Here is a 25,272-nt window from a genome sequence, read left to right as displayed (position 1 = left end):
TTAACACTTTTAAATTTATTGGTGTGACATTTTAAAATTAAGAAAATACTCACCATCCATCTAACTAAAAATGATGTTATAATGAACGTGAATTTAACAAAATAAGTGTTAACAGTTGTATTTAAATGTTGAAATATGAAAATAGAGATTAAATTCAAATTTTATAAAAATTACAAGAACTTATGATATATTTTAACCTATATATTATGTCGCAATAGCAGATGGGGTGAAAGAAAATCAGAGGTGGATTGATAAAATATTTGTGTAGATTCCTATTATTTCGATTTCAAACTCTATTATTTGGTTTTAATTGTTTTATTTAAATATAAAGACGGTGAAAGACAAAAACATCATTGTTTAAATATTTTATTATTTTCTTAAAAGATTCTTTTTAGGTCATATTTTTTAAGTAAATTTGTATTAAATTGACTAATGACACTAAATTCAACAAGTAATTTAATTATGATACATCGACATTGAAGGCGTAAAAAATTTAATACAGGCAGATTAGAACGAGTTTTAATATTTTTATTCAGGTCAAGTTTGGATAAATTTTTAAAATATTTTTTGAGATGACTCGGAGAATATGAATTGAGTCTAAATTTTTATTAGATACCAGCCCGACCATGGACAACTTTAGAAACAAACACGTGGGTATCATTTTATGTTCTACCTAAAAAGTAAAACACAACAGTTTGTGAGTTATTTTGGTAATGTTAATTAAGCACCACTGGATTCCATATAAATAATTGCTATATATAAATAAAAGTTGAAATGTGACTTGGCAGGAGTTGTTATAATAAATCCTTTTCTTCAGGCTTTTCAATTGTGACTTAAACTGACATATTTGACATTTCTATGAGCAATTAGGAGCCTGTCTTTTTCTCTGTCTTTCCTTTTATGTATTTTTTTCAGTTACTTTAATACATTGTGCATTCAAAATTCGTGTATATATATTCATCTTCATATCTTTGACTTCATCACCCTTTTCACTTCCTTTTTGTTCAAAAAAGAGTTTTCTTTGATCCAAGTGAGAAAAAATGATAAAAATATCTGAGTTTTTTATCTGATTTTGAGAAGAAAAAAAGAGAGTTTGATTTGAATTCTTGGTTTGATTTTTGAGGGAGTTTTGTTTGTTGATTGGAAAAGAATGGCCATACAAGAAGCTCAGTTCTATTCTGACAATGTTTGCTTTGGTGGTGGTGGTGGTAGCGGCAGCGGCGACAATGGTGGCCTTGGCAGTGGCGCGTTTAATCAATTCCGTTTTGATCATCAACAGCAACAGTTGCAGCACCGACATGAGATTGATCAGTTCATCATATCACAGGTAAAAAGAAAAAGAAAAAAAGTAAAAACACCTTTTCAATTGACATTTCAATTGGTATAATAACAAATGTAATCATCAAAGTTTATATAATCTTTCAATTTGGTATTAAATTAACAAATTTAATATGCAAAATTTGTGTAAATCAGTAAATGTTAAAAATTAAATTTATTAAATCTTTTAAAATTAAGACTAAATTGATAATATATGTAAATATCGAGTTAAATTTATTATTATTCTGGTTTTTTGAATTGAAATTGAAAGAAACTAAAAGATAATTTTAGATCTCCATTGTCGGTTTTTCTTTTATGATTTTTTTGGTTCTTGTTATTCAGAATGAGAGATTGCGATTGTTGCTGGAGCAACAAAGAAACCAGCAAATTGCTATGTTTTTAAACAAAATAGAATCGAGGGCATTGATTTTACTGAATCAAAAAGACGAGGAGATACAAAAAGCAAAAAACAAATTAATAGAATTACAAAATCTGTTGAAGAAACTAGAGATGGATAACCAAGGATGGAAAAAAGTGGCTTATGAAAAGGAAGCAATGGCTATGTGTTTGAACAACAAGCTTGAAGTGTTAAAAGATCGAGCTTCGCGTTGTTTCATCAATGGAGTCGACGATGCAGAATCATGTTGTGAAGATAAGGATACAAGAATGGTTTGCAAATGTTGTAATAGTCGGAGTAGTTGTGTTTTGTTCCTTCCTTGCAGACATCTTTGTTCATGTAAGAATTGTGAAGCCTTGCTTGATTCTTGTCCTGTTTGTAAAACAGCAAAGAAAGCTAGCATAGAGGCCTTGGTTTCTTAGTCAAACAGAAGAATTTCCCGGGGAAAAAGGAAAAAATTTTCCCATGAGGGGTGAACTCAAGTTACAACAATCAATGTTGATTTGTTTTTTAGGTAGTCCCTAGGGTTTAAGAAGCAAAAGAACTATGAAATAGACAGAAATTTACAACAAGATGACAATGAATATACATATAATTTAAGATGTCATGGAAATTATTTTGGGATAAATTACAAATTTATATATGAGTTTTAGTTTAATATGTAATTTTATACAATTTTATATATGAAATTTTAATTTATTGTAATTATACACAAAATTTTGATTTAGTGTGATTATACACATAAAATGATGCTATATTAATAATTGTATAAATTGTTTGTGAGAATTGGATGAAATTAAAATTTTATGTATAAAATTGTAATGAATCAAAGTTCACGTATAAAATTACACATTAAACCAAAGTTAATATGTAATTTTGAAATTTATCCCAATAATAATTGTCAAATTGGTAAAATAATTGAATATATATTTGCAATATATATAATCCAATTGTTTTACAAGATATCCAGATTCTTATATGAAACACTTTATCAAGATTTCCTTTTTGTAAGATTATGATGTTGATTCTTCTACCATATTTAAATTGGGATTTAGCCCCTAATCATATATTTTGGCTCCCTACTTTTACAATGTTTAAAAAAAAAAAAACAAAGAAGTTTTGATCATTCAATAATCAACATAGTCCACTACATAGAGTGTTCAATATCTTAGGATCATTCAGATTTGGGCAAAAAGAGCACCTAAAATCGAATAAATACGAGCAGCAATAACAACAATAAAAACCTCACGACAGCCACCAAAAGACCATTTCACAAGAACTAGAAAAACTAACAATAAGAACCTCACGACATCAATAGGATCTTCATAAGACAAACTCACGACAACCACGAAGTACCATTTCACAAAAATTGAACCCCAATCAAGCTTATAGCAACAAACACAACTTCTAATCCATATCTAGCGTTGCACCAATCCTAACAAAAATCGGTTTACAGCAGCAAAATAAGTAGATCACATAGCAACCAAAATCAAACATATATAGAATCAATACCACACCACAACAATAGTGAGCCTCTACTTTTATAATGTCATTAGTTGATCTAAATATTTAAACATAATTAATAGAGATTAACTTTAATTTTTCTTGAAAATTTTGCTCTTTAACTCATTATATGATGGTTTTATTAAATAAAAATATTTTCTAATTTTTTCGAGACATCTTTTCCTGCATATTATTCAATATGTTTTCCAGTGATGGACGAAAGTAAGGTCACTGTTCATTAATCACTGCAGCCGTGCTACTACTGTGTTCATCGTGTTGTTGTATCCTGGGAGATAGCCAATAGACGTTTCTCTAGCAGCCAAAAGAGCGGTCAAATCTATCTTAAGGAGATTGTCTAAACAGGCCTCAAATACCAGTATAATATTTTAATTTAATTTTGTTTTCTATTTTCCAGTTATATATATATTAATATTGTTACTGTTCTTGTAATTAATATAAAAAAATTTATATTAGTGTTATTTTACTAACAATTGTGGAACAATTTTAACCAATATAATTATAAGTATTAATTAATTAAAGGTATGATATAGAATTTCAAATCATGTGAAATTCAACTAGAAGTTATTTTATTATACTATTCACTGTACTAAAAATCCTAGTGCGAGTGGGATTAGGTCTAAATTCAATGACGTATGCTAATAGTTATCCATCTATAAATACCTTACGAGTTTCCCTCACTTTTTTATGATCTTAAGCCTTCGATTTTCGCGATCACTGTTTGGATTAGGGTTTCTTCAACCAACAACAATGGCGTCGACTTCCAAGAAGATTATAGTGAAGAGCTCCGACGGAGAGACTTTCGAGGTGGACGAAGCGGTGGCGCTTAAATTGCAACCTATCAAGTGCATGATCGAAGATGACTGCGCCGACGGCGAAATCCCTATCCCCATCGTCACCGGTAAGATCTTAGCCAAGGTCCTCGAGTATTGCAACAAGCACGTCGATGTTAAGTATGGTGTGATGAATACTGAATTTGAAGATTGGGAAGCTGATTTCGTCAAAGTTGACCAGAACACCCTCTTTGATCTCATATTGGTCTGTTTTTTCTCTCGTTTTTTTTTTTCTTGTTTATGATTCTGCCATTGTTGTGATTCTTAAGCGATTCTGAAATCGTGAATGATACTAATAATTTTTTGAAATTGAAAATTGGATTTCAGGCGGCTAACTTTTTGGAAATAAAGAGCTTGTTGGATTTGACGTGCAAAACGGTGGCGAACATGATGAAGGGAAAGTCGCCGGTGGAAATTCGGAAAACCTTCAACATAAAGAACGATTTCACCCCTGAAGAAGAAGAAGAGATAAGGAGGGAGAACGCCTGGGCTTTCGATTAGGGATTGCATGCATTCAAATCAAAGTGTCGATATTACGATAGGATTGTCGATCTTTTTTTTCTTTTTTGGGGGCCGGCGGCGGTGTTTTTCCAGTAGGTTATGAAGTTTAGGGAAAATCCAGTTAAATTATTGGTTTTTATTTTATTTTTATTTTCGTTATATTTTCAGGGTTTAGTATTTTCTGGATTAGAGTATTTTTTTCTTCAATTTAATGCTTGTATTATTATCGTGAGTGTGACATTGGTTAATGTATTTTTTTTATATACAAACACAAATATGATAACATTTTTATAATGTATTAAAACACTTTTTTAATACTAAAACAATGTTAAATTAAATATTTTGTCATCAGAAATACATTTTAAGCATGCTTCTCAAATATTAGTCCATTACATTTTGTCCGCTGAAAATTATTTTATTATGAATAAATTATAAAATAGTCATTTAATTATGATTTTATTCTATTTTAATTATCTAACTATTAATTTTTAAATTTAATCGCAAAAATTTTTAAAATTAAATAATTTAATCACTCTTAATTGATGTGGTCTTTTTTTCTGGTCTAATAATAAAATTAGACTTCTAATGTTTAGACATTTTATCAATTTGATCCTAAATGTAAAATATTTCAACAAATTTAGCTCATTTTAGTTCTAATTCTAAAGAGTTTAATAAAATTTGTCCTCAATGTTTACAAAATCTATCAATTTAGTCTTAACTCTAAAATTTAAAAATATATTAAATTTATTTAGGCCCAAATTGAGAGTTTTATATTTACTAGAATAACTCATTGGTTTGTGAGATATTAAAATAAAAAAATAAGTGTACCTTTCAAATTATTTACATTAAATTTATTTAGGGTTAAAATTAAATTTTAATTTTTACGATAGTAAAATAAAATTTAACCATTTGAATAACTTATATTTTTATAATTTTTAAAGGATTAAATTAATTTTATCATTTTTGGGGTCAAAGTACAATTATATCTTTATTAATTTAAATTTTAAAAATTTTTAAAGGGTCTAAATAAAAATTTTCTATTTTAGAGAGCGAGTCCTAGCTAGCCATATAAATAGTTTAATAATTTATACAATTAATATTTTAATAATTCAATTTTAAATTTATAAATATAATTGTGTTGAATATATTCTATCGTATCGATAGGGAAATGCGTAAAGCAAAGCATGCAAAATACTAATTGCCAATTGTTAGTAAAACAATTGAATATGTACAATATAATAATCCGATTGTTTTACATGCATAATATTCAAATAAACTTTTTACTATATTAGTGTGTGTTTTATGTAATATATGGGGCAGTTGTATAAATTAATTTTTAATAAATTTATTGAAAAATCATTAATTAATTGAAAAGGCAAGTAATTTACAAAGCATTGTTAAATGTATTTAACTAATTTAGAATAAATTATATTAATGTTATTTAATTTTAAAAATATTAATGTTAAAATAATACAAAATTCAGTCATGATTTGAATATTAATATTAATATTATAATTTAATTAGTTAGTTTTATAGGCCCAAATTGAGAGTTTTATATTTACTAGAATTTACATGCACTTATTTTATTTTATTCATTGTAAAATCCTAGTGTGAGTAGAATTAGGTTCAATTCAGTACGTACGCTAAATCCTTCTATAAATACCATACGAGTGTCCCTAACTTTTTGCATAAACTTTCCCTCAGTCGTTATTAGTAATCTTAAGCATCATATTTTCGCTCTCTGTTTGGATTAGGGTTTTCTTCAACCACCAACAATGGCGTCGTCGACTTCCAAGAAGGTTACATTGAGGAGCTCCGACGGAGTGATTTTCGTGGTGGACGAAGCGGTGGCGCTTAAATCACAGACTATCAAGAACATGATCGAAGACGACTGCGCCGACGGCGAAATCCCTACCCCCGGCGTAACCGGTAACACCTTAGCAAAGGTCCTCGAGTTTTGCACCAAGCACGTCGATGATAAGGACGATGAATTGCCTACTAAATTTAAAGATTGGGATGCCAATTTCGCCAAAGTTGACCAGAACACCCTCTTTTATCTCACATTGGTTAGTTTCTTTCTCTATTTACGATTCTGCCATTATCGTGCTTCTTAAATGATCTTGAATTTTTTAAGTTGAAAATTGGATTTCAGGCGGCTAACTTTTTGAATATAAAGAGCCTGTTGGGTTTGATGTGCCAAACGGTGGCGGACATGATAAAGGGGAAGTCGCCGGAGGAGATTCGAAAAACCTTCAACATAGAGAATGATTTCACCCCCGAAGAAGAAGAAGAGATAAGGAGGGAGAACGCCTGGGCTTTCAATTAGGGATTGCATTGCATATTCAAAATCAAACTGCTGATATTTTAATAGTAATCTCATATTCGGTTTTCGCCTAAAGCTTTGGTTATTATTATTAGGGTAATTTTCTAGGGTTTTTTTTTAGGTAATTAGTTGGGTATTTTGGTTTTTCAATTTGACATTGTTTATTTATTTATTTATTTTTGAAAGTGACATTGTTTGATTATATATATATATATATATAAAAGTTAACATTATAATGATTTCTTTTCTTTACTAATATGCATAAGTGCTAAAAAAAACTTGAAAGCACTTCTATTTTACCTTACGAATTAAATGTTAATTTCTTCTAAAAGGAAATTAAAACTCTATCATTAGTACATATATTAATACGCTAATTGAGTTTATCTCACCAACTTATTTGTATATATAAAATTAATAAAATAATAACAGTATCATACGATTAGAGGGCCCCAAAGAATTCGAGTTTTTCTATGGTCAATGTGCTTGGGTAAATTGTTAACAGACAATGAAAGGAAGAGAAGGCATATGACTATCGATGCGAGGTGTGAAGTGTGCAAAGTTGATGATGAAACTTTGGACCATGTGCTTCATGGATGTATTGTAGCATCGGTCATTTGGAAGCAATTGGTTTGAGAGGAGAAACTTGTTGAATTCATGACAAAGCAGATTCCTGATGGATGAACGTGAATCTTTCTAATCCTAGTTACCTTGCTCAAGATAGTTTTGGTTGGGATATCCTCTTTGGAGGATTATGTTGGAACCTATGGTAGCGAATGAATAGAATATTCATTTTTTATGGTAATTTTGTAGAGCTTGAATCGGTATTGCAAAGGAGTATGCAACTGATGCAACAATGTATTGGTGCGATGGAGAATGCTAATAACAATATCATAAGTAGCCGCTCGAGGAATGTGAAATTGGCTAGTTGGAGGAAACCTAATTCGGGATGGTACTTGAAAATTGATGATGCTTGTAAGTCTATTACTATTGTGTCTGCTTGTGGGGGTCATATATGGGTTTGGAATAGAGAATGGGTTGTTGGGTTTTCTAGTCTCAACGGCTCATGTTCAATATGGAAGCGATGATGTGGGGTGTGGTTGAAGGACTCATGCTTGCTTGGATGAGTGGACAGCGAAGTATTGATGTTGTTAGCATGCTGACCAGCGATGCTAAAGATGGAGAGATCAATTTAATTCGGAAAGCTCGACACTATTTGAATGAGTGGGATGTGGTTATCCAACATGTTTACAGGGAGGGTAATAAACTTGTTAATAGCCTAGCATTGATGGCTTGGGGACAAGCACTGCAAAGTGTTTTCTATTATTCTCCTTCAGTGACGTTTCTTGATCAACTTGGTACTTATGCTATTGGTGTTATGACACCAATTTTTTCTTCTATGACAAAAAAAAAAAAAAACTTAAAAAGTTATAATTTTCAAAATTTTAACTAAGACTTAATTTTGTTGTTATAAAAGCTTTCTTTTAAAAATATTTTTTTGAAATAACTTTTTTTCATAGTGGATTGGACCTCCAAGAAAATTGTCATTTGAGTCTATTAGTTAACTATTTACTGCTCATTTTGATTCCTTTGGGCCAACCACTAATTTGAGATTTCAATGGGCTAAAATATTGTCCCAATTCTTTTACGCCTCTTATCTAAATTTGGACTGATGGGGCCGAAGTTAATATTAAAAAGAAGGTTTACTATAATGATTGGCTCCTGAACTTGGCAACGTTTCTCATATTGGTCCTTAGACTTTTATTTTATCAGATTGGCCCTTAAAGTTGCCAACTGTTACACAAATGTTGTTTGGCAGAATTGTTATTAACATCTTCAATCCAATTGGGTGATGGTATCATTTAAATATTGTAATATTGTACATGTTACTTTTATTTCTTGAAAGGGTTTGGAACAAGAGACCTTTCTCTTGTTGTTACAATGCCCATGTCAATCGAGCTATAATTCAATCGGTTTTTTTGTCTCAGTTTGTAGGTTCTATTATTTACAATATTTGAATTATTTTCAAAGATATTTTAATTTGGCTCTATTACCTTCGATTATTAGTTCTATTTTGTTTTGTAGTATTTAATTTATAATTATAAGTCGAATATAGACTTAATTTATTCCAAATTTGAATTCTTGGATAGAGATTGTGAATAAAATAGGATCTACGTTTGCAAGGCAATAGTTGCTATCATTTGGTCATTAAGGGCCACAGTCTATCACTTTATTCATGTTTCCAGCTATACTTAAATTTATTTATTCCACATTGATTTATTAATTATATATTCTAAAATTTATCCAATAATCACTTTTTTTATAACAATTCTATTTATTTATCAAAATTTAAAATTATATAGAAAGTCTCACTAGTTAAGTTCATGCAGGCAACGTTAGGATAATACATGATTTAATAAAAATATATATTAGACAACTTAACCTAATAAAAAAATATGTAATCGACTGTGAATTTTACAAAATAAATAATAATATGTGCTTCATGTATTTTTGTACTTTACGTTGAATTTTCGCAAACGCCTTCATCCTCCTTTTCTAAAACTACAATGATATTAATTTGTTCTTATATTATTGTTTTCTTTTCTTTTCTTTTTCACAATTATTTATGTTGAAAGGCTTCGTGTCCTAATTATTTGTAAAAACCAATAGCTAGCTTTCGATTCAAGTTGGACTTTTATTATGTTTTGAAATATTTATTTTAACTGTCGATTAAATTTTAACTCGATTGGCATATGTATTGTTGTCAATGTAGGAGTAATGTCAAAATTAGAGGGGCTGGCAGGGGTCTTGACCCTCTTAAAATGAAATTTTTTTCATATGACCCCTTTAAAATTTTAAATTAGTAAACGTAAAATTGCACTTTGGCCCCCTAAAATATAAAAATTTGATTTGATCATTTAAAAATTATAAATATCTAATCTATTAAAATGATGAAATTGTATTTCTATCGTAAAAATTACAATTTAATTTTGCCCCCTAAAAAAAATTTCTGGTTTCGCCCCAATGCAGTTGAAGCACATTATTTTCTTATTTATGGGTTAGAAGGAAATATAGATAATTTTAGGCATTATGTTAAAAATAACATTTATGATAAAAAATTTATAATGAAGTTATTAAAAAAATATTTATTTTAACTTATCACAATGAAATAATTTCTTTTTGTTAGAATGATATTTTCTTAAAAGAAATCTACACTAATATTATTAATTATTTAATTTAAATTAATAAAGACATTATAAAATTAAAAAATTAAAACTTGATCCTTTTCTAATGTTAAAAATAGACAATGCTGATAGGATTCTTTTCATGTATATATGGATTTGATATTATTTTAAAGTAGAACTTGAAAAATAAAACAAAATTTGCAACTGAAAAAGGAAGTGAAATGATGATGAGAATCTTTCGATTTTCCCAAGAACCAAGCAGAAGAAAACAGCCTTACAACTAAGTGGGGGAATTGCGGCAAGTCATTTTCCTCACCTGCATCAAAGACAAATTTTTTATAAAGTTCTATCAATATACATGAAAATAATTTATGTATTTTTAGTATAATCCTAAATTATCGAGTGTTTTTAAAAAAAAATTAATTTTATTTATGATTTTAAAAAACTATATTAAAGTATGCCTCGTTTTTATTGTGACAACCTTAATGACATTATACTAAAAAAACCAATTAAATAAAAATAAATAGATTAATTTATTAATTTAAATGAAAATTTTAAAATAACTTTTAAAATTTTAAATGAAATCATCAAAATATAAATATAAACTTAATGAAGAAATGATAACCGGGTAGTATTCCAATTCAACAGGTTTAAAATTTAAGAAATAATGGACGCACGATTTAGACGTGCTAAAAGCTTATATAATGAAATTTGTAGTTGCAATAACCGTTGTGTTGCTTTAAAGCGAAGGAAAACGGGTCCCCCACCCCTTTTCTTCCCGTTATTCCAACGGCTCCAACTGAACAATCCGGAAACTTACACCCGTTTTCATCGGACTTTGCTTACGTGGCAGATGATTTGACTAATACCAAACTACTGCTTCCCTTTCCCGACTTTGCTTTTCTTTTTCCCGTAAAAAGTAGAAGCTTCTGGATTTCTCACAAATCTTTTTTTTTTTTTGATAATTTTCAGGTGAAAAAAAATTCATTATAATTTTGTTATTATTATGGTAAATAATTTACTTTTAGTGCAGTTAATGTATAATACGAAAAATTCAATATAATTATTGTAAATAGTTTTATTTTAAAGAAAATTCAAAATATACGTTAAACAATTTTTTTATAAAAGTTGATAATATAATATTGAGATAAATCTTAAAATTATACATAAATTTTTGATTTATTATGAAATTTCATATATAAATTTTAATTTGGTGTATACCTGAAATTTTAAATTTGATTCATCATATACATTTAAATAAATAAATATTATATTATATAAATATAATTAATTATGTATGTAATATATCGACATAAAATGATGTTATTCGATAATGACACAAGATTAAAGCTCATGTTTAAAATTACACATTAAACTAAAAATTATATATAGTTTTGAAATTTATCTTAATACTAATGCAAAGATCGTATTTATGAAAATTGAGCTAGACGTACGTTTTGTAAATGTTTATTAACTAGAATAACTCAACCCTGATTGTATCAATAAAATTGAGATTTAGAAATTTTAACGTTGAAATTCAAGTTACATCACGTGCAAATTATATGTGTGGTTTATTTAAATTTATTTCGAGTTAAATCATTCTATATTAAAAGTCTATTTAAACTCTGATGTTATTTTAATTTATGTTATGCTTGTTAATGATTTATATATATTTTATTCATATTTGTCAATTAAAAACTATTTAGCTTATTTTCATTTTGACAAAAATAGTTTTTTTTAGTAAAATAAGTTGTATTTGGGTAAAAGAATTGGTTGGAAAATAAACGGTCCTAGCGGAGGAGCGGGTGGGACCGTGACGTGTCCTTTTGTGTACATTACAGGTAATAAAGATGATAAGATAAATGGAAAGAAAAATCCAGAATGATGCCGCAGCATCATCCATGATACTCTTTTTGCCAGCTGTTGCCACGTTATTCTTGATTAATCCAACTTACACCGTCTGATTTGATCAACGGACCCCACAAAAGTATTATGTTTTTAACTTTAAACCCGAATGCAAAACCATCAAGTTGGCATCCTACACAAAAGTTGGCACAATTTTTTTGAAAATATTTTTCATGTCTATTTTATGGTTTATGTTCGGGATTTATGATTGTTCTCTTAATAATGTCGTCTCTAAAATTTAAATCTAAGTCTCTCATTAGAAATGAAATGTGTCATACCATTACACTCGATACATAGATGATAATTAAGTTGTATATTCTAATTAGAGTTAAAATAAAAATTCATAATTTTAATAGCTTATATTAATTTAATTTTAAATTAAATAAAAAATTATCACTTTTTAGGTAAAATGTAAATTTGTTATATACCACCTTAAAATTTTATCAATTTTAAAGGATAAAATTAGATTTTCTATTTTAGAAGGTCAAGGTCCTTGTCAATCATGGGTAAAGTCAAAAGTTTTTAAGGAGACCGAAATTAAATTATAATTTTTACGATAGTAAAATATATTTTCACTATTTTAATAGTTTATACCTTTATAATTTTTAAGAGAGATCAAAGTGTAATTTTATTTTTACTAATTTAAAATTTAAAATTTTTTAGGAGGAGGAGAGCTACCAACCTCTAATATTGCCCTTCGTTATGTATTCATTATTCATTATGTGTGCCAATGATTTTATTTGATTGCGCATTTAAAGGATCTTTTAAAAGTGATGCTATTTAATGAGTATTTATTTTAATATGAGGATTTCAAATAAAATAATTATTTTCGCAACTGGACACTAATTTTTATTTAATTTTCATTTGTTATTTCAATCACTATAAGGAAGTTTCCATTTACGTAATTTAGAGTTAACGTAAGAACTTAGAAAATATTCATCTTAAAGTAAAAGAAATTAATGGTTTTCTTCCATGTATGCATATATTTATTAGTTCAATTTCAAAATAACTAGAAAGTTAAATAATTCACGTATTTATCTTATATTTATGTACTATATATTTTTGTCTCATAAATTTTATTCTTATATTATTTTATGATAAAATTTATTGTATCAATTTTAAAGTCACCATAAACTGAAAAGAGAAAAAGGAAAATTGGAAGTGAAAAAATAAAGGGTAAATTCTACCCAAGGTTCATGTGTTGGTCATTTAACTTCAAAAAGTTACAAAATATCACTAAATCGTTTAAAAGTTTTCATTTAAGTTATTAGGTTATTGAAATCGTTGTTGTATGGCTTTTTTGTTTACACCGGCAACACTAACCAAAAGCTCTCATTTCATTTCATTTCTACAATCAAGTTATTTTTTATTAAATAATTTTGAACGTCATGGATTTTCGAACTAAAATAAAAATTTTTGAATAGTTTAACTATCAATTTGTAACTTTTTGAAGTTGAGTGACTAAAACGTAATCATTATATTATTTGATTATTTTATGATTAATTTATTGTATCAATTTTAAAATTAATGTAAACTAAAAAAGGGAAATTGAAAGTTTTAGAAAAAAATCAATTTTTGGGGCTTGGCAACTTTTTTCAAATTTGATTTGAATTTTTTTGTCTAAGTTAAGCCCTAAATTTAATAATTATTCTCACATTGAGGTTTAAAAATTTTTTTCATCATGTTAGCCCTTGAAATCCTTATTAGACAAAAACAATTGCCTAGTCCAAGCTCTAATATGAGAACAGTTACCGAGTTTAAGGTTTAACTTAGTTAAAAGAAATTAAAGCCTCAATATGAGTAATGTTACTAAATTCAGGTCCAAATAATAATTGAACCAAAAAGGGAGGAATGAAGTGTCACAAGCAAAGGAAAAGGGCAAGGAGGGGTTGCCCAAAATGGAGACATGTAAGGGACAGATGGGGAAAATGAGGAAAAAAAATTATTGGAAATTTTATATTTTAAAAAAAGACAAGAAATAACCGTTGAAGGGAAGGGGGTGGGTACGGTTGGATGACAGAGCATTGAACCCTACATACAGAGAAGCATAGCTCTCACACTCACATGGTCTCGCTGTACACCCCTTTGTCCCACTCTGTCCTTCATTATTACCCACTCTCCCCCCTTTCTCTTTTTTCTTTTCCCTTCAACAAATAAAATACCATTAAAAAAAACACTAAAAATGTAGTCTTCAATTCAATTTTTATATCATAAAAATTATTTTTTTAAAGTTAAGAACTTAAATTCCTTTTATAAAAATATCATTACACCTAATATTTATTGATTTATTTGTCCAAAATATAAAGTTATTATTATTTTTATCTATAAAATTGAAAATGGTTTATAATACTCAAAAAAATGATCATATTTGTTCCAAAAGTACCCTTTATCTTATCCAAAAATGCACAACTATGGTGGCATTGAAACCAGTTTATAAAAGGGAAGTGAGCATATCCCAAATAGACGGCAGTACCATCAACTCAGAACAGCTCAAAAAAGCTTCCAACATTTTGAAGAAACAAAGAATCAAACATGTCGAAGGAAGTGAGTGAAGAAGGGATGAGCCGAAAGGACTATGTGGATCCTCCACCGGCACCGCTCATCGACGTGGCTGAGATCAAGCTTTGGTCTTTTTACAGAGCTCTCATCGCCGAATTCATCGCTACTCTCCTTTTCCTATACGTCACCATAGCCACCGTCATCGGCCACAAGAAACAACACGATGCATGCGATGGTGTTGGTCTTTTGGGTATTGCTTGGGCTTTTGGTGGCATGATTTTCATTCTTGTTTACTGCACCGCCGGTATCTCAGGTACCTCCCCCCCCCCAAACAGTGACTTCATTAATATAGCCAGTTAGCCATTTTTGTTGAATTTTGGTTGTTTTATGATGCAGGTGGTCACATTAACCCGGCGGTGACATTTGGGTTGTTTTTGGCTAGGAAGGTGTCGCTTATAAGGGCGGTGGCTTACATGGTAGCTCAATGTTTGGGTGCTATTTGTGGTGTTGGGTTAGTTAAGGCATTCATGAAGAGTGAATACAACTCCCTTGGCGGCGGTGTTAACACGGTGGCGACTGGTTATAACAAAGGGACTGCTTTGGGAGCTGAGATTATTGGGACATTCGTGCTTGTTTACACTGTTTTTTCAGCTACTGACCCTAAAAGAAGTGCCCGTGATTCACATGTACCCGTGTTGGCTCCACTTCCTATAGGATTTGCAGTGTTCATGGTTCATTTGGCTACTATTCCCATCACCGGAACTGGTATTAACCCTGCTAGAAGCTTCGGCGCCGCCGTTATTTACAACAACGACAAGGCTTGGGATGACCAAGTAAGCTTCCTTTTCTAAAAAAAAATTCATAGTGTTTTTTGTTCATTTAGTTTGTGAAACTAACAAAAATGGTGACGAATGAACAGTGGATATTCTGGGTTGGACCAATGGTGGGAGCACTTGCGGCGGCGGCATATCATCAGTACATCCTTAGAGCGGCGGCTATTAAGGCTTTGGGATCTTTCCGGAGCAACCCCAGCAATTAAAAGCTAAAAAGAGAAGAAAACCACAATATGTTTGTCTCATTGTGTTTATAATGTTTCTTCATTGTTGGTTCCTGTGTTTGTATTGTATTATGATTGATGATTATTAATTCAGACCTTTTTATTTATAATTCTTTATTGTTATTAGCCTTTGCAGCTTCTATTATTGTCCTTTTGTGGTGTTGATATTTTAATATTATTATTTCAAGTCTTTAGGATTCTTTCTTTCTTTCTTTCCTTGCCGTTCGCTTTTTCATCTTTGGGCCAAAAAACATTAGAAAGAATCTCAATTTTAAGGTTATTATCTCTTTTTTAACTTTAAAGGTAAATTATAAAAATAATTATTTTTATTTGTTTCAGATTATATTTTAGTCACATTATCCTTTTGTTTTTCAGTTCAAGGTGTAATTAATTTAAAATTTTTAATTTAATTAAAAATTTATTCTCGTCTCACTTGGACATTCAAGTTGGCATTTAAAATCTATTTTGACTGCCACGTAAGATTTTCGTTAGGGGGTAACGACAGAGTGACTACTTCGTAAGAAAACGATAACGTGACTAAAATGTAACCTTTCAAATATAAGTGATTGAAATATAATCTGATGTAAAAAAAATGACCATTTTTATAATTTACCCAACTTTATATTCTAATAACACTATGATTAAAAAGTAGAAATAATATAATATAAATATTTATTTTAAAATTATGATAATTTATATTATAATCAATAAATATTAAAATAAACAATTTAAAATAAATATGAGTTAATATAAAACTTGAATTACTTACCTATTTTTAAAATGATGGAGAGCTTAAGTATCGGTAAGTTATGAAATTTAACTATTTAAAATCTTTGAAATTATATCAATATGTTTATGACTTAACAATATAATGTCTAAACAAATATCAATAGTCTAAGAAATTTAATTTTATTACGTTTGAAATTTATCTGAATGCAATTTTTTCATTGACAACTCAAGCGAATATTAAATATAACACTTAATTTCTATAAACGAAATGAACATAACAGTTAATATGATATTTTATAACATTCACTTAACTTTTCAATATGATTCACGAAGTTATGGAACATTCACATTCTGCTTAATATTTTTTAAATTATTAATGTTAAATAAAAATTCGGACACATTTAACAAACTAATCTAAAATATTATATATGTTGTATGTAATTAAATATCATTAATAAGGTGAAATCTAATTAAATAATTTTGAAAATTCCAAATAAACAATGATAGGGCAAAAGGAAGGCAACGATGAAATGGATCCATCAAAGCATAGCAAGTAAGGCCCAAATGTTCTCTAATCTCCATAGCTAAAACCAGAAACTTCATAACAGCAAGCGAAGCAAAAGGCAAAAGCAAGTGAAAGTCCAACCCTAAACGCCTCCACCTACCCCAAAAATGGCTATTCTCAGTGGAAGCCGATTCAAGGAGTTTGTCAAGAAATACGGCAAAGTAGCACTGGGTGTCCACTTCTCAGTTTCCGCCGCTTCCATAACCGGTCTTTACGTAGCCATCAAGAACAACGTGGACGTCGAATCGTTGTTCGACAAGTTCCATCTCCCTGACTTTTCCAAAGGCCAAAACCCACCTCCAGGATTGACGAACCCAGATGGGTTTTTGATCGATGAATCGACGGTGGAGGAGACGCGAAGAAATCGAACGGCTGAGCTTGCTGCTTCTACTGGCGGAGCTCTTGCATTGGCTGTGATTTGTAACAAGGCATTGTTTCCTGTCCGTGTTCCGATTACTATCGCGCTTACGCCTCCGCTTGCTAGGTTTTTAGCTCGGAGGAGGATCGTTAAGTAGTGTATGATTTCCATTTCTTTTAGTTTTAAATCATCTATTTTTCTCTTTGACTGCCTTTGGAATTAAGAAATGGATCGAGAGCCTACACTTTTTTGTACTTAAAATGGAAATAATAATGATTGAGAAACTGAGATTGGACAAATGTTGGTGATCAGCATCCTTCTAAGATCTGGTTTAGTGCTGATTTTAACACGAATTTTTTGTCGCAACCTAAAGATGCCTGTGAGATTAGATTGACTGCCTTAGGCTTACTAACAAAATGGAAAAAAACACAATGATGCCCATCCTCCTAACTACCCCAATTATTGTTGTTTACTCGTAATTTTTATAAAATAAACTTGGCACTATTGTAAAGCCAAATACTCAAATTAAGATTAAATTGCTCACTTTTAAACCCATCATATAAGGATCTATCCCCTAAAAAAACCTCAAATAAATTATAGTAAAATTCGATAAATGCTCAAAAAGAAAATGAGAGAATCACCTTAAATTAAAACATCCAAAGACCTTATAGTTATAGGTATTCCATTGTCATGGCATGTATTCCGAGTTATACAAGAAAAAAAAAGGGTACATAAGTGGTGTATCAAACATGGCAAAATAAATCTAAAACTAGTAGCAATAATGCCATCTAATTTTAACTATAGATGTTTAAAGTTGCGAGGAGATTTTGATTTTAAGGTTGAACAAAACATCATCCAACTATCTGTTGCTGCTTGGAAACTTTGCCTCGTAAGTTTGTGGCACCTGTGAACCCCATTTTTATTTTTATTTTGAAAGTTACAAGAAGAAAATTCTTTAGGGCAATTTCTATTAGAGTACCATGAAGGCCCTTGTACTAAGATTTGGATTACTTTTTGCCCCCTATACTCAAGAAATAGGTAAATTAGTCCATATATGTTTAGATCAAAGAGCAAACTAATCATTTTGTTAAAATTTCATCCATTTCTATCGTTAAAAACTGGTCACTGTCAACCTGTTCCATCAACCACGCCAGTTTTTAATAATATAAAATGATGAAAGTTTTTACACAAAAGACCAATTTGCTCTTTGATCTAATATACGAAGACTTGAATAAAAGGGTAAAATGTAATCTAACTCCTAGTACAGAGGCTTCCACGGTACTTTTACTATACATATATAAAGGATTAAACTAAAAGGAAATGATATTTTACCATGTATGTTGCGGTGATCATTTTTCCAGCAAACCATCTCCCATGTAGGTTCCGTTGTGCATTGATTGCACCTTGTGCATCTTCAAATCGTAAGTACACAAAACCAGCACTGTCCCTGTTTTAACCAAATAAATCAGCCACGCTATCACAGTCATCCATGACAATAATAATGAAATTATGAAGAAAAAAACTAGGCAATGGGATCATTCTATAATATTTGTGTTTGGAATTTGTATCAAATACAATTTGGACATATGTTACGAAGGTTAAGCTGTTTTTTTTCCAGATGCATGTCCATATTTGACACTTGCACTCAGTCTGAGCAACGTAGAACAGAAGTATGATAACAAAAATAAATGACATTGATATCCACAAAATCAGGCAAGGCTGCTGCCAGAACTAACAAAGTCATAGCAGTAGCTGGTCTAACTAGTAATTTACCTGTCCACGTGTATATGCTTCAATTTTCCAAACTTGCTACATTCTTCCTGAACATCCTCTTTGATATCCAAATCAAATTCTGGTTCCGTCTGTCACAAGAATATGATACAATTAGACAAAGACATGAAAAGGAAAGAACACACTTTGTGTGCAAGCACCAACCTCCAGGGTTGGATCAAACATATTCTTTAACAATAGGCATTCGCTTGGACTTCCGATTGTGTCAATAACAGGGATGCCATTCGTAGGGAGTTGAAGACCACCTGGAAGTCCAGGAATGGTAGAAATAGAGGTCGGTATTGTAGGAGGAACAAGGGATGGCAATGAAGGTGCAACTCCAAGAATTGGTGCTGTTGAAGCAGTAAGGCCAGTGCTATTATTAGCAGGCATGCCTACAGAGCCAGCAATACTGCAATAATGGAGGCAAATGCAGTTTCAGTCAGAAAACTTATAAATTAAAACATTACAAGATTGATGAGGCAAACCTTGATGCAGTGCCACTGCGATCCAGCTTTGCCATAAGAAGTGCTCGAGATGATGAATTCAGAGACTGGAATTCACAAGAATGTGTTATCAGCTTACTAAAACGTCAAGAAAATGCAAATGCCAAAACCATATTTCATCAAATACTGATAAAGCCAAGCAAAACAAAAGACAAATGTGAAACTTGAGCAGATGAGAAAGTTTACAGCTCTCTTCAAATGCAATGTCAAACAACAGAAGCCATTCTTTTACCAAAATGATGCATCTTTTAGAAGCATAAAAGAAGTTTGGATCATAACAGAAAAAAGGGCCATGGATGATACTCACCAAGCCACCACCATCATCATCATCAAGATCAGCAGCAGAAGCATTTGTTCCAAAATCTTGCGATACACCTTGATCAGTAACAGTCGATACCTAAACAGATAGGAAAAAGAAAATAATATATGTGTATATATGAACACTCTTTGTCAAGGCTGTTTGGCAGCTAGAAAATTGATAGATACATGGTCAATCGATCGGGAGCTAATAGAGAAGTTGGTGGCAAAAGAATATTAAAGGTCACATGCTTAAAGAATTGCAGTCAATTAATTTACTTCAGTAGTTGAAGGGTCAAATGCAGTAGGAGCCCTAAATCAGAAATCAATGAAATAGGCATACGCCGATACAAAACTAAGACAGCAACACCCATTAGTACCTTGATTACTCGACCCCCAATCTCCAGCTGTCCGTTCAAATTCAATGCATTCTTTGCATCTTCCAGACGGGCAAACTGCAAAAACAGTTAGTTCAATATCTTTTCAAAACAGAATCCTTGCTGTCAAGAATAATTGAAGGATTATACCAACTAAAAGGCCTATTTGATTACAAACAGTTGATTGTAGTTAATCAACATGTAGGAAAAACAGAGTGATCAAATTCCAAAGCAGAACATTCTATATAATATGGATTAAGGATTTGCCAAAGAATAATCACAGTAGTTTCTCAGGTTCCTTTACTATGTATTACCTGGACAAAACCAAAACCTTTAGAATGACCAGTTTCATCAAGAGGCAACTGAACGAGCTCCACAGAACCAAAAGGTTCAAAAACCTGAGCATTTTAAACAAGTAAATGAGAAATATGAATCCAGCAAAAAGTACAAGGATCCCAAGGAAATTGGAAAAAGAGATATTATCCCAATTAATAGGACCAGACAGAGAAAGAAAGGAAAGAACGAGGGACATATAATCCTCATAAAAGATGACCAAGAGCAGCTATGTAATAAAAATATCTCCAGGGTAAGTGGACTAGCAAATATTACATGAAAATCATCAACTATCAAAAGCACATTCAAGAGCTTATTTCATATTGCTTACTAAATTATCTGATCACTCCAATCCCAGTGAATAATCATTGATGCATTTTTCAAACTGATACAAATAAATGGAATCCTCCTTATCTCTCTAGAAATGGAGAAAACTTTGAGTTGAAGAGCTAAAACATTGTCATCAGAAAAATTGCCAAGACCAACTTGGTAAAGAAACAAGAAAAGGAGCAGTAATTCAGTTTATGTGAAGTGTCCTTGTGGTGAGTAATTTCTCTCCAAGTCCAATTTGCAGCGAAGGCATTACCATGTCTAAGTGTGTTTCTCAAAACTATTTAAGAAAATCCTTCGAAGCCCACATGTTATTGCAAGGCATCTAATGCAATACCTAGATTGGAAGTTCAAAATCGCATGAATGCTGTCTCTAGGTTTTGACCTCTCATATTATTGAATGGTTCGCTCCTTAAATATTTAATTTAACTACTCTTAAACTGGATTAAGTGTTATTTGATTCCTTAAATAAACCTTTCAGATTAAATCCTATCCCTGAGTGATTAAAAGTTAACAACATTCAAAACCAATAATCAAGACCCAACTCAAACATAGAATGTTCAGCGGTCCCTACAATTTTACCTGACGCAGTTGATCTTCTGTAATGTTGAAATGTAGGTTACCAACATACAACTTTCTACCGCCAGCAGCATATGGGCCAGTCTGTCCAGCTGATGCAGATGTAGTTGATTGAACTAGATTCTTCTCAGCTTCAGATGGTTTCACCATCACTGGTTGACCAAGAAGAGGCTGTCCTGAGAGTGCTATTGCCATAGGGACAGACATAACATCATAGAACTCAATATACCTGCATTAAAAAGTTATAATAAGATCCATAAGGACTCAGATAGAAAGATGCAGGCATAATAACCAAACCAGCCTTGGACTTCTTTGTCCAAACAAGAATTTAAAATTTTAACAATTTTGCGTGATGTTTTTAACTTCACCAGGAAAAAACACAACCAAATAACACCTAAGAAACAAGTTATAGTCATAAGTTTTAGCACTCACCCAACCCCTTTAGAACGTCTTGAGTTTCGATCCATTATGAGGCGAACATCTCGTACCTGAAAATTTTGATCAATAGTTATTCAGGACCCAAACACACACAAAAAAATCATGTGAGTATCAATCTGTATTTGCCTGCGTCCATGATGATTTGCATAAAACCAGATTAAATAAGGGATCATAAGCAATTAGAATGCATGATTTGTATTATTACTAAAGCAAACAACTACAGCCCTATAGAAACTAATAACAGTAGAGAACTAGAGCACAACATTCTGGAAGTTTACCTCAATTTATATATTTTCATACAGATTACAACTGCTAAAAAACCCCTAAGCATGAATAAAATAGTAACTAAATGAAAATGAGTTCCATAACGTAAAATGAAATCTTAAGCATCATATAGATGACATTTAAGAACTAAATGAGTCTTTGCCTAATGTAATCTGTATAGAAGAAATTTTGAGATGGGACCATGAAATAAAAGTAGAGCTCACCTTGCCAGCCCTAGAGAAGAATTCATAAACGTCTCTTTCACTAGCCTTCAAGGATATCTGTTGAAAATTTTGCAAAATATTTCACACCAGCAACCATGAGGAGAAATTTGAGGGCCACAAAAACATGATAGAACAAGCATTCTAAATGCATCCTTACCTGATAAGCAAATACAGTTCTCTGATCCCTTTCTGGATCAACCTCAGGCTCTGCCGCATCTTCCTTTTTGTCTTTATACCTCCTGTGAAAAAGAGGAAAAAATAAAAATAACCATTTATATCATTTGAAAGATAATGAGTTAAATGGAACCGCTCAGAAGTATAAAAATATCTGGGAAAAAGAAGGGAAAGGTAAGTAGAAAATATATATTTGCTTCTGGAAAGTGAAGAAATCTCTCAAATGTATGCTTCATGCAATCACTGCAAAAACACAAACAAAAAAGGAAAAGAGCAAAATCCAGCATTAAAGTTTCTCTCCGACATGCATAAAAATGTCAAACCCCTGTTACATGGTCCTGCAGGGAACTAAACAAAGTCAACATAAGACCTTGAGTCTATAAAGCGAATCAAACATAGACTCTATAACAGTGAAATCAAACATAAGACAATGGAAGTAAGTACTATGGTTACCTAAAACCTAAAACTTCAAGACAACAATTTAATGATTATATCCTGCAAAAAGAAAAAAGTGTGGCCAATCTGGCATCCATTGAAACAAAGATGAACTGGAAGCTTAAGCAAAGCCCATATCACCCTCTAGCATTTCTGCAACAGAATAGATACGATTAAGCAACTCATCTTTTAAAGTTGGAGGATAACGGAAATCATAACCATGATATCACCACTCAGGTCAAAACCTCCAAGATCGAAACTCCATTCTTGCAATGCAAGCTTTCATATATAGTCTAGGAAGAAATATTTAAAACCCATGACCTGAGATCCAGTGCCTGGCCCAATTGCCAGAAAGACCATCTGAAGATTGCTCTAGCAAATCTGCGAGTTTCCAGAATCTAATGTTTAATATTCAGAATTGAGGAGACTGAATAAATTGAACAACCATATGAAACTTAAGAGCGGGAGAAAAAAATGTATTTAGGTAGCCGTATAAAACCCATTAAGCAAGCAAGAATTACACTAGGAGGAAACAATTGATAGAGCCTAGCTATGGCAGGAAAAAGGGTTGATTATCTAGATATTCTATGTGGTTACTTGTGGAAGGCAGGAGCTATGTTGAACGAGCTTGACATATAGCAAGGCCAACCTTTGGAAAGCTTTTGGGAAACAGGACACCAAGTACAGGGAGAAAAATCTACATCCAAATTGACCACTAGAGCGACACAGATTGCAGAAAATGAGCTAAGAAATTATTGATTCACATCGCAAAAAAAAAAAAAAAATCACCATCGAAATTACAACTCTAGGCTGAAACTTGTCATCAACAATAAAATTACAATCTAAAAGTGAACCCATATTACATCCAAACCAGTACTGTATGAGAAACACTACGATAACACTCATCATATAGTGTACACGCTCGCAAAGAAATAGAAAAACTGCATGTTAGAATTACGTATAAAATGTGAAAATTTACCAGCACCATAATATTGTCTCAAATTAATAATTGCAACTACGCATCAAAGTAATCCTCAAGGCAAATATGACAAGAACAACATGCACCAAGAAGCCAAAAGCTAAACAACCCGAAGTGAAAATAATATGCAGGGGTACCTGATTCCTCTGTCTCGTTCCCTTGGTTCTCTCTCCTTTTCTCTTTCTCTGAACTCCATGTCACGACTCTTGTCTGGTTCTCTTTCCGATCGGCTCCTGCTTCTCCTTGACCGCTCTCTCTCCCTTTCCCTTTCTCTATCCCTCTCACTTTCACGATCACGCTCTTTCCTATCTCGATCACGTTCCTTCTCTCTTTCCCTCCCATTCCTGTCCTCCCTATCCCTGTCCTTGGACCTGTGCTCTCGACTGCTTCGGTGCCTATCCTTCTCTCCATCTCTAGACCGTGACAGCTGAGATGAGCCTAGTTCCTTGCGCTGGTCATGATCACGTGATGACTCCTCTATCGACTTCGAGTGTTTGGAAGGATGATGATAATCGTCAGAACCATCAGCTCTCTCGTCCCTCTTATGCTTCGAACTCCGACTTCGATTTCTCTCCTCAGATTTGACAGTATCAACGCTGCCATTTCCATTTTCTTTCTTTGCCTTTTGAGGCTCAGGATTCTCAACTGTGTTCTCTAAATACTCATATTCATCAAAATCCATATTGAATCCCTACTAATCTGCAATCAAACAAATAAATCAAAAAAACTAAACTCAGCTCAGATACGAAAATAAAACATTAATTAAACAAGGAAAAACCACTAGTTTCACTGAATTAACCAAAATGTTGCTCTAATTTGAAACAGCTGATTTTCTTTTTTTTAAATCGAAAAACAGGACGTCAAGAGAAATTAACAAAAACGCTAAATTTTTCAAAAAAAAAAAAAGCCCATCAAAATTGAAATTGAAGATTTACTTTCTCGGCCATCGTAATTAAGCAGTGGGAAATGGAAACGATAGTGAAAAGGGAATCTGTGAAAATACCTGTGGAGAAGAAAGCAAATTCAAAATATTCAAGGCGAGTAGCTAGAGAGATTTTTCAGATGTTGGAATGTACCGCCAATACTAGGGCTGACTGCAGTGAAATTTTGGCGTACGGTAATTTATAGTTACTCGAATTAGTGGGTGTCTTTTTTTTTTCTCGGATCTAATTTTAGTTGTGTATGGATTTGGGTTAAAAAAATTCCACGGCCCATTCAACTTTTTTATTGGCCTAACATGTATTTTAATGTAGGCATAATTTTAAATTTAGCCTTCAATATTTACATCTTTTATCAATTTGACCTTTGCTCTTTTCTCTTAGCTAATTTTGACCTTCAATCTTTTAAAAAAATTAAATTGAATTTAATCATCAACCTTT

At 31.5% G+C, this 25,272-nt stretch overlaps 7 protein-coding genes across 8 annotated transcripts; 6 read left to right on the top strand and 1 right to left on the bottom strand.

The window, feature by feature from the left end:
• Window positions 1–1,150: 1,150 nt before the first annotated feature.
• LOC105787133 (E3 ubiquitin-protein ligase BOI) lies at window positions 1,151–2,136 on the top strand. The gene is made up of 2 exons (XM_012613573.2): window positions 1,151–1,327; window positions 1,660–2,136. Exons 1-2 carry the CDS (start codon window positions 1,151–1,153, stop codon window positions 2,134–2,136), a joined length of 654 nt encoding a protein of 217 aa, XP_012469027.1.
• Window positions 2,137–3,919: 1,783 nt separating this feature from the next.
• On the top strand, window positions 3,920–4,844 carry LOC128036134 (SKP1-like protein 1A). The gene is made up of 2 exons (XM_052627022.1): window positions 3,920–4,273; window positions 4,396–4,844. The coding sequence occupies exons 1-2, from the start codon at window positions 3,923–3,925 to the stop codon at window positions 4,567–4,569; spliced, it is 525 nt and encodes a 174-aa protein (XP_052482982.1). The 5' UTR covers window positions 3,920–3,922; the 3' UTR covers window positions 4,570–4,844.
• Window positions 4,845–6,276: 1,432 nt separating this feature from the next.
• Window positions 6,277–7,067, top strand: LOC105786618 (SKP1-like protein 1B). Its single transcript, XM_012613135.2, has 2 exons — window positions 6,277–6,635; window positions 6,722–7,067. The coding sequence occupies exons 1-2, from the start codon at window positions 6,345–6,347 to the stop codon at window positions 6,893–6,895; spliced, it is 465 nt and encodes a 154-aa protein (XP_012468589.2). The 5' UTR covers window positions 6,277–6,344; the 3' UTR covers window positions 6,896–7,067.
• An 897-nt stretch (window positions 7,068–7,964) lies between these two features.
• Window positions 7,965–8,742, top strand: LOC105786617 (uncharacterized). The gene is made up of 2 exons (XM_012613134.1): window positions 7,965–8,247; window positions 8,663–8,742. Exons 1-2 carry the CDS (start codon window positions 7,965–7,967, stop codon window positions 8,740–8,742), a joined length of 363 nt encoding a protein of 120 aa, XP_012468588.1.
• A 5,688-nt stretch (window positions 8,743–14,430) lies between these two features.
• Window positions 14,431–15,645, top strand: LOC105772670 (aquaporin PIP2-7). Its single transcript, XM_012594078.2, has 3 exons — window positions 14,431–14,791; window positions 14,875–15,311; window positions 15,398–15,645. Exons 1-3 carry the CDS (start codon window positions 14,512–14,514, stop codon window positions 15,515–15,517), a joined length of 837 nt encoding a protein of 278 aa, XP_012449532.1. The 5' UTR covers window positions 14,431–14,511; the 3' UTR covers window positions 15,518–15,645.
• Window positions 15,646–16,794: 1,149 nt separating this feature from the next.
• On the top strand, window positions 16,795–17,486 carry LOC105772678 (uncharacterized). Its single transcript, XM_012594088.2, has one exon. The coding sequence runs from the start codon at window positions 16,937–16,939 to the stop codon at window positions 17,342–17,344; it is 408 nt and encodes a 135-aa protein (XP_012449542.1). The 5' UTR covers window positions 16,795–16,936; the 3' UTR covers window positions 17,345–17,486.
• A 330-nt stretch (window positions 17,487–17,816) lies between these two features.
• Window positions 17,817–25,043, bottom strand: LOC105772656 (uncharacterized). Of its 2 annotated transcripts, none has more exons than XM_012594063.2 (14): window positions 24,897–25,043; window positions 24,031–24,592; window positions 22,463–22,544; window positions 22,306–22,362; window positions 21,812–21,867; window positions 21,383–21,608; window positions 20,452–20,535; window positions 20,141–20,215; window positions 19,771–19,860; window positions 19,446–19,510; window positions 19,123–19,369; window positions 18,961–19,049; window positions 18,520–18,634; window positions 17,817–18,091 (listed from the first exon to the last, which is right to left on the bottom strand). In XM_012594063.2, the coding sequence occupies exons 2-14, from the start codon at window positions 24,573–24,575 to the stop codon at window positions 18,047–18,049; spliced, it is 1,776 nt and encodes a 591-aa protein (XP_012449517.1). In that variant the 5' UTR covers window positions 24,576–24,592; window positions 24,897–25,043; the 3' UTR covers window positions 17,817–18,046. The 2 variants fall into 2 exon arrangements, with proteins under 2 accessions (XP_012449517.1, XP_012449524.1); XM_012594070.2 differs by lacking the exon at window positions 24,897–25,043 and adding an exon at window positions 24,829–24,848.
• Between the last annotated feature and the right edge of the window lie 229 nt (window positions 25,044–25,272).

This window comes from Gossypium raimondii, chromosome 1 (assembly GCF_025698545.1).
Source record: "Gossypium raimondii isolate GPD5lz chromosome 1, ASM2569854v1, whole genome shotgun sequence".
Taxonomy (NCBI): domain Eukaryota; kingdom Viridiplantae; phylum Streptophyta; class Magnoliopsida; order Malvales; family Malvaceae; genus Gossypium; species Gossypium raimondii.
The sequence above is the reverse complement of the archived record's forward strand: the minus strand, read 5'-3'. Positions and strand labels throughout refer to the sequence as shown.

Bases quoted from the DNA above. Each gene is read 5' to 3' on its own strand.
- LOC105787133 (XM_012613573.2), top strand. From the start codon at position 1,151: ATGGCCATACAAGAAGCTCAGTTCTATTCTGACAATGTTTGCTTTGGT. The intron at 1,328-1,659 runs GTAAAAAGAAAA...CTTGTTATTCAG, and splicing joins ATCAGTTCATCATATCACAG to AATGAGAGATTGCGATTGTT.
- LOC128036134 (XM_052627022.1), top strand. From the start codon at position 3,923: ATGATCTTAAGCCTTCGATTTTCGCGATCACTGTTTGGATTAGGGTTT. The intron at 4,274-4,395 runs GTCTGTTTTTTC...ATTGGATTTCAG, and splicing joins CCCTCTTTGATCTCATATTG to GCGGCTAACTTTTTGGAAAT.
- LOC105786618 (XM_012613135.2), top strand. From the start codon at position 6,345: ATGGCGTCGTCGACTTCCAAGAAGGTTACATTGAGGAGCTCCGACGGA. The intron at 6,636-6,721 runs GTTAGTTTCTTT...ATTGGATTTCAG, and splicing joins CCCTCTTTTATCTCACATTG to GCGGCTAACTTTTTGAATAT.
- LOC105786617 (XM_012613134.1), top strand. From the start codon at position 7,965: ATGGAAGCGATGATGTGGGGTGTGGTTGAAGGACTCATGCTTGCTTGG. The intron at 8,248-8,662 runs GTACTTATGCTA...TTATTTTATCAG, and splicing joins GACGTTTCTTGATCAACTTG to ATTGGCCCTTAAAGTTGCCA.
- LOC105772670 (XM_012594078.2), top strand. From the start codon at position 14,512: ATGTCGAAGGAAGTGAGTGAAGAAGGGATGAGCCGAAAGGACTATGTG. The intron at 14,792-14,874 runs GTACCTCCCCCC...TTTATGATGCAG, and splicing joins CTGCACCGCCGGTATCTCAG to GTGGTCACATTAACCCGGCG. The intron at 15,312-15,397 runs GTAAGCTTCCTT...ACGAATGAACAG, and splicing joins ACAAGGCTTGGGATGACCAA to TGGATATTCTGGGTTGGACC.
- LOC105772678 (XM_012594088.2), top strand. From the start codon at position 16,937: ATGGCTATTCTCAGTGGAAGCCGATTCAAGGAGTTTGTCAAGAAATAC.
- LOC105772656 (XM_012594063.2), bottom strand. From the start codon at position 24,575: ATGGATTTTGATGAATATGAGTATTTAGAGAACACAGTTGAGAATCCT. The intron at 22,363-22,462 runs GTAAGGATGCAT...AATTTTCAACAG, and splicing joins GAACTGTATTTGCTTATCAG to ATATCCTTGAAGGCTAGTGA. The intron at 20,536-21,382 runs GTAAAATTGTAG...TAAAATGCTCAG, and splicing joins CAGAAGATCAACTGCGTCAG to GTTTTTGAACCTTTTGGTTC.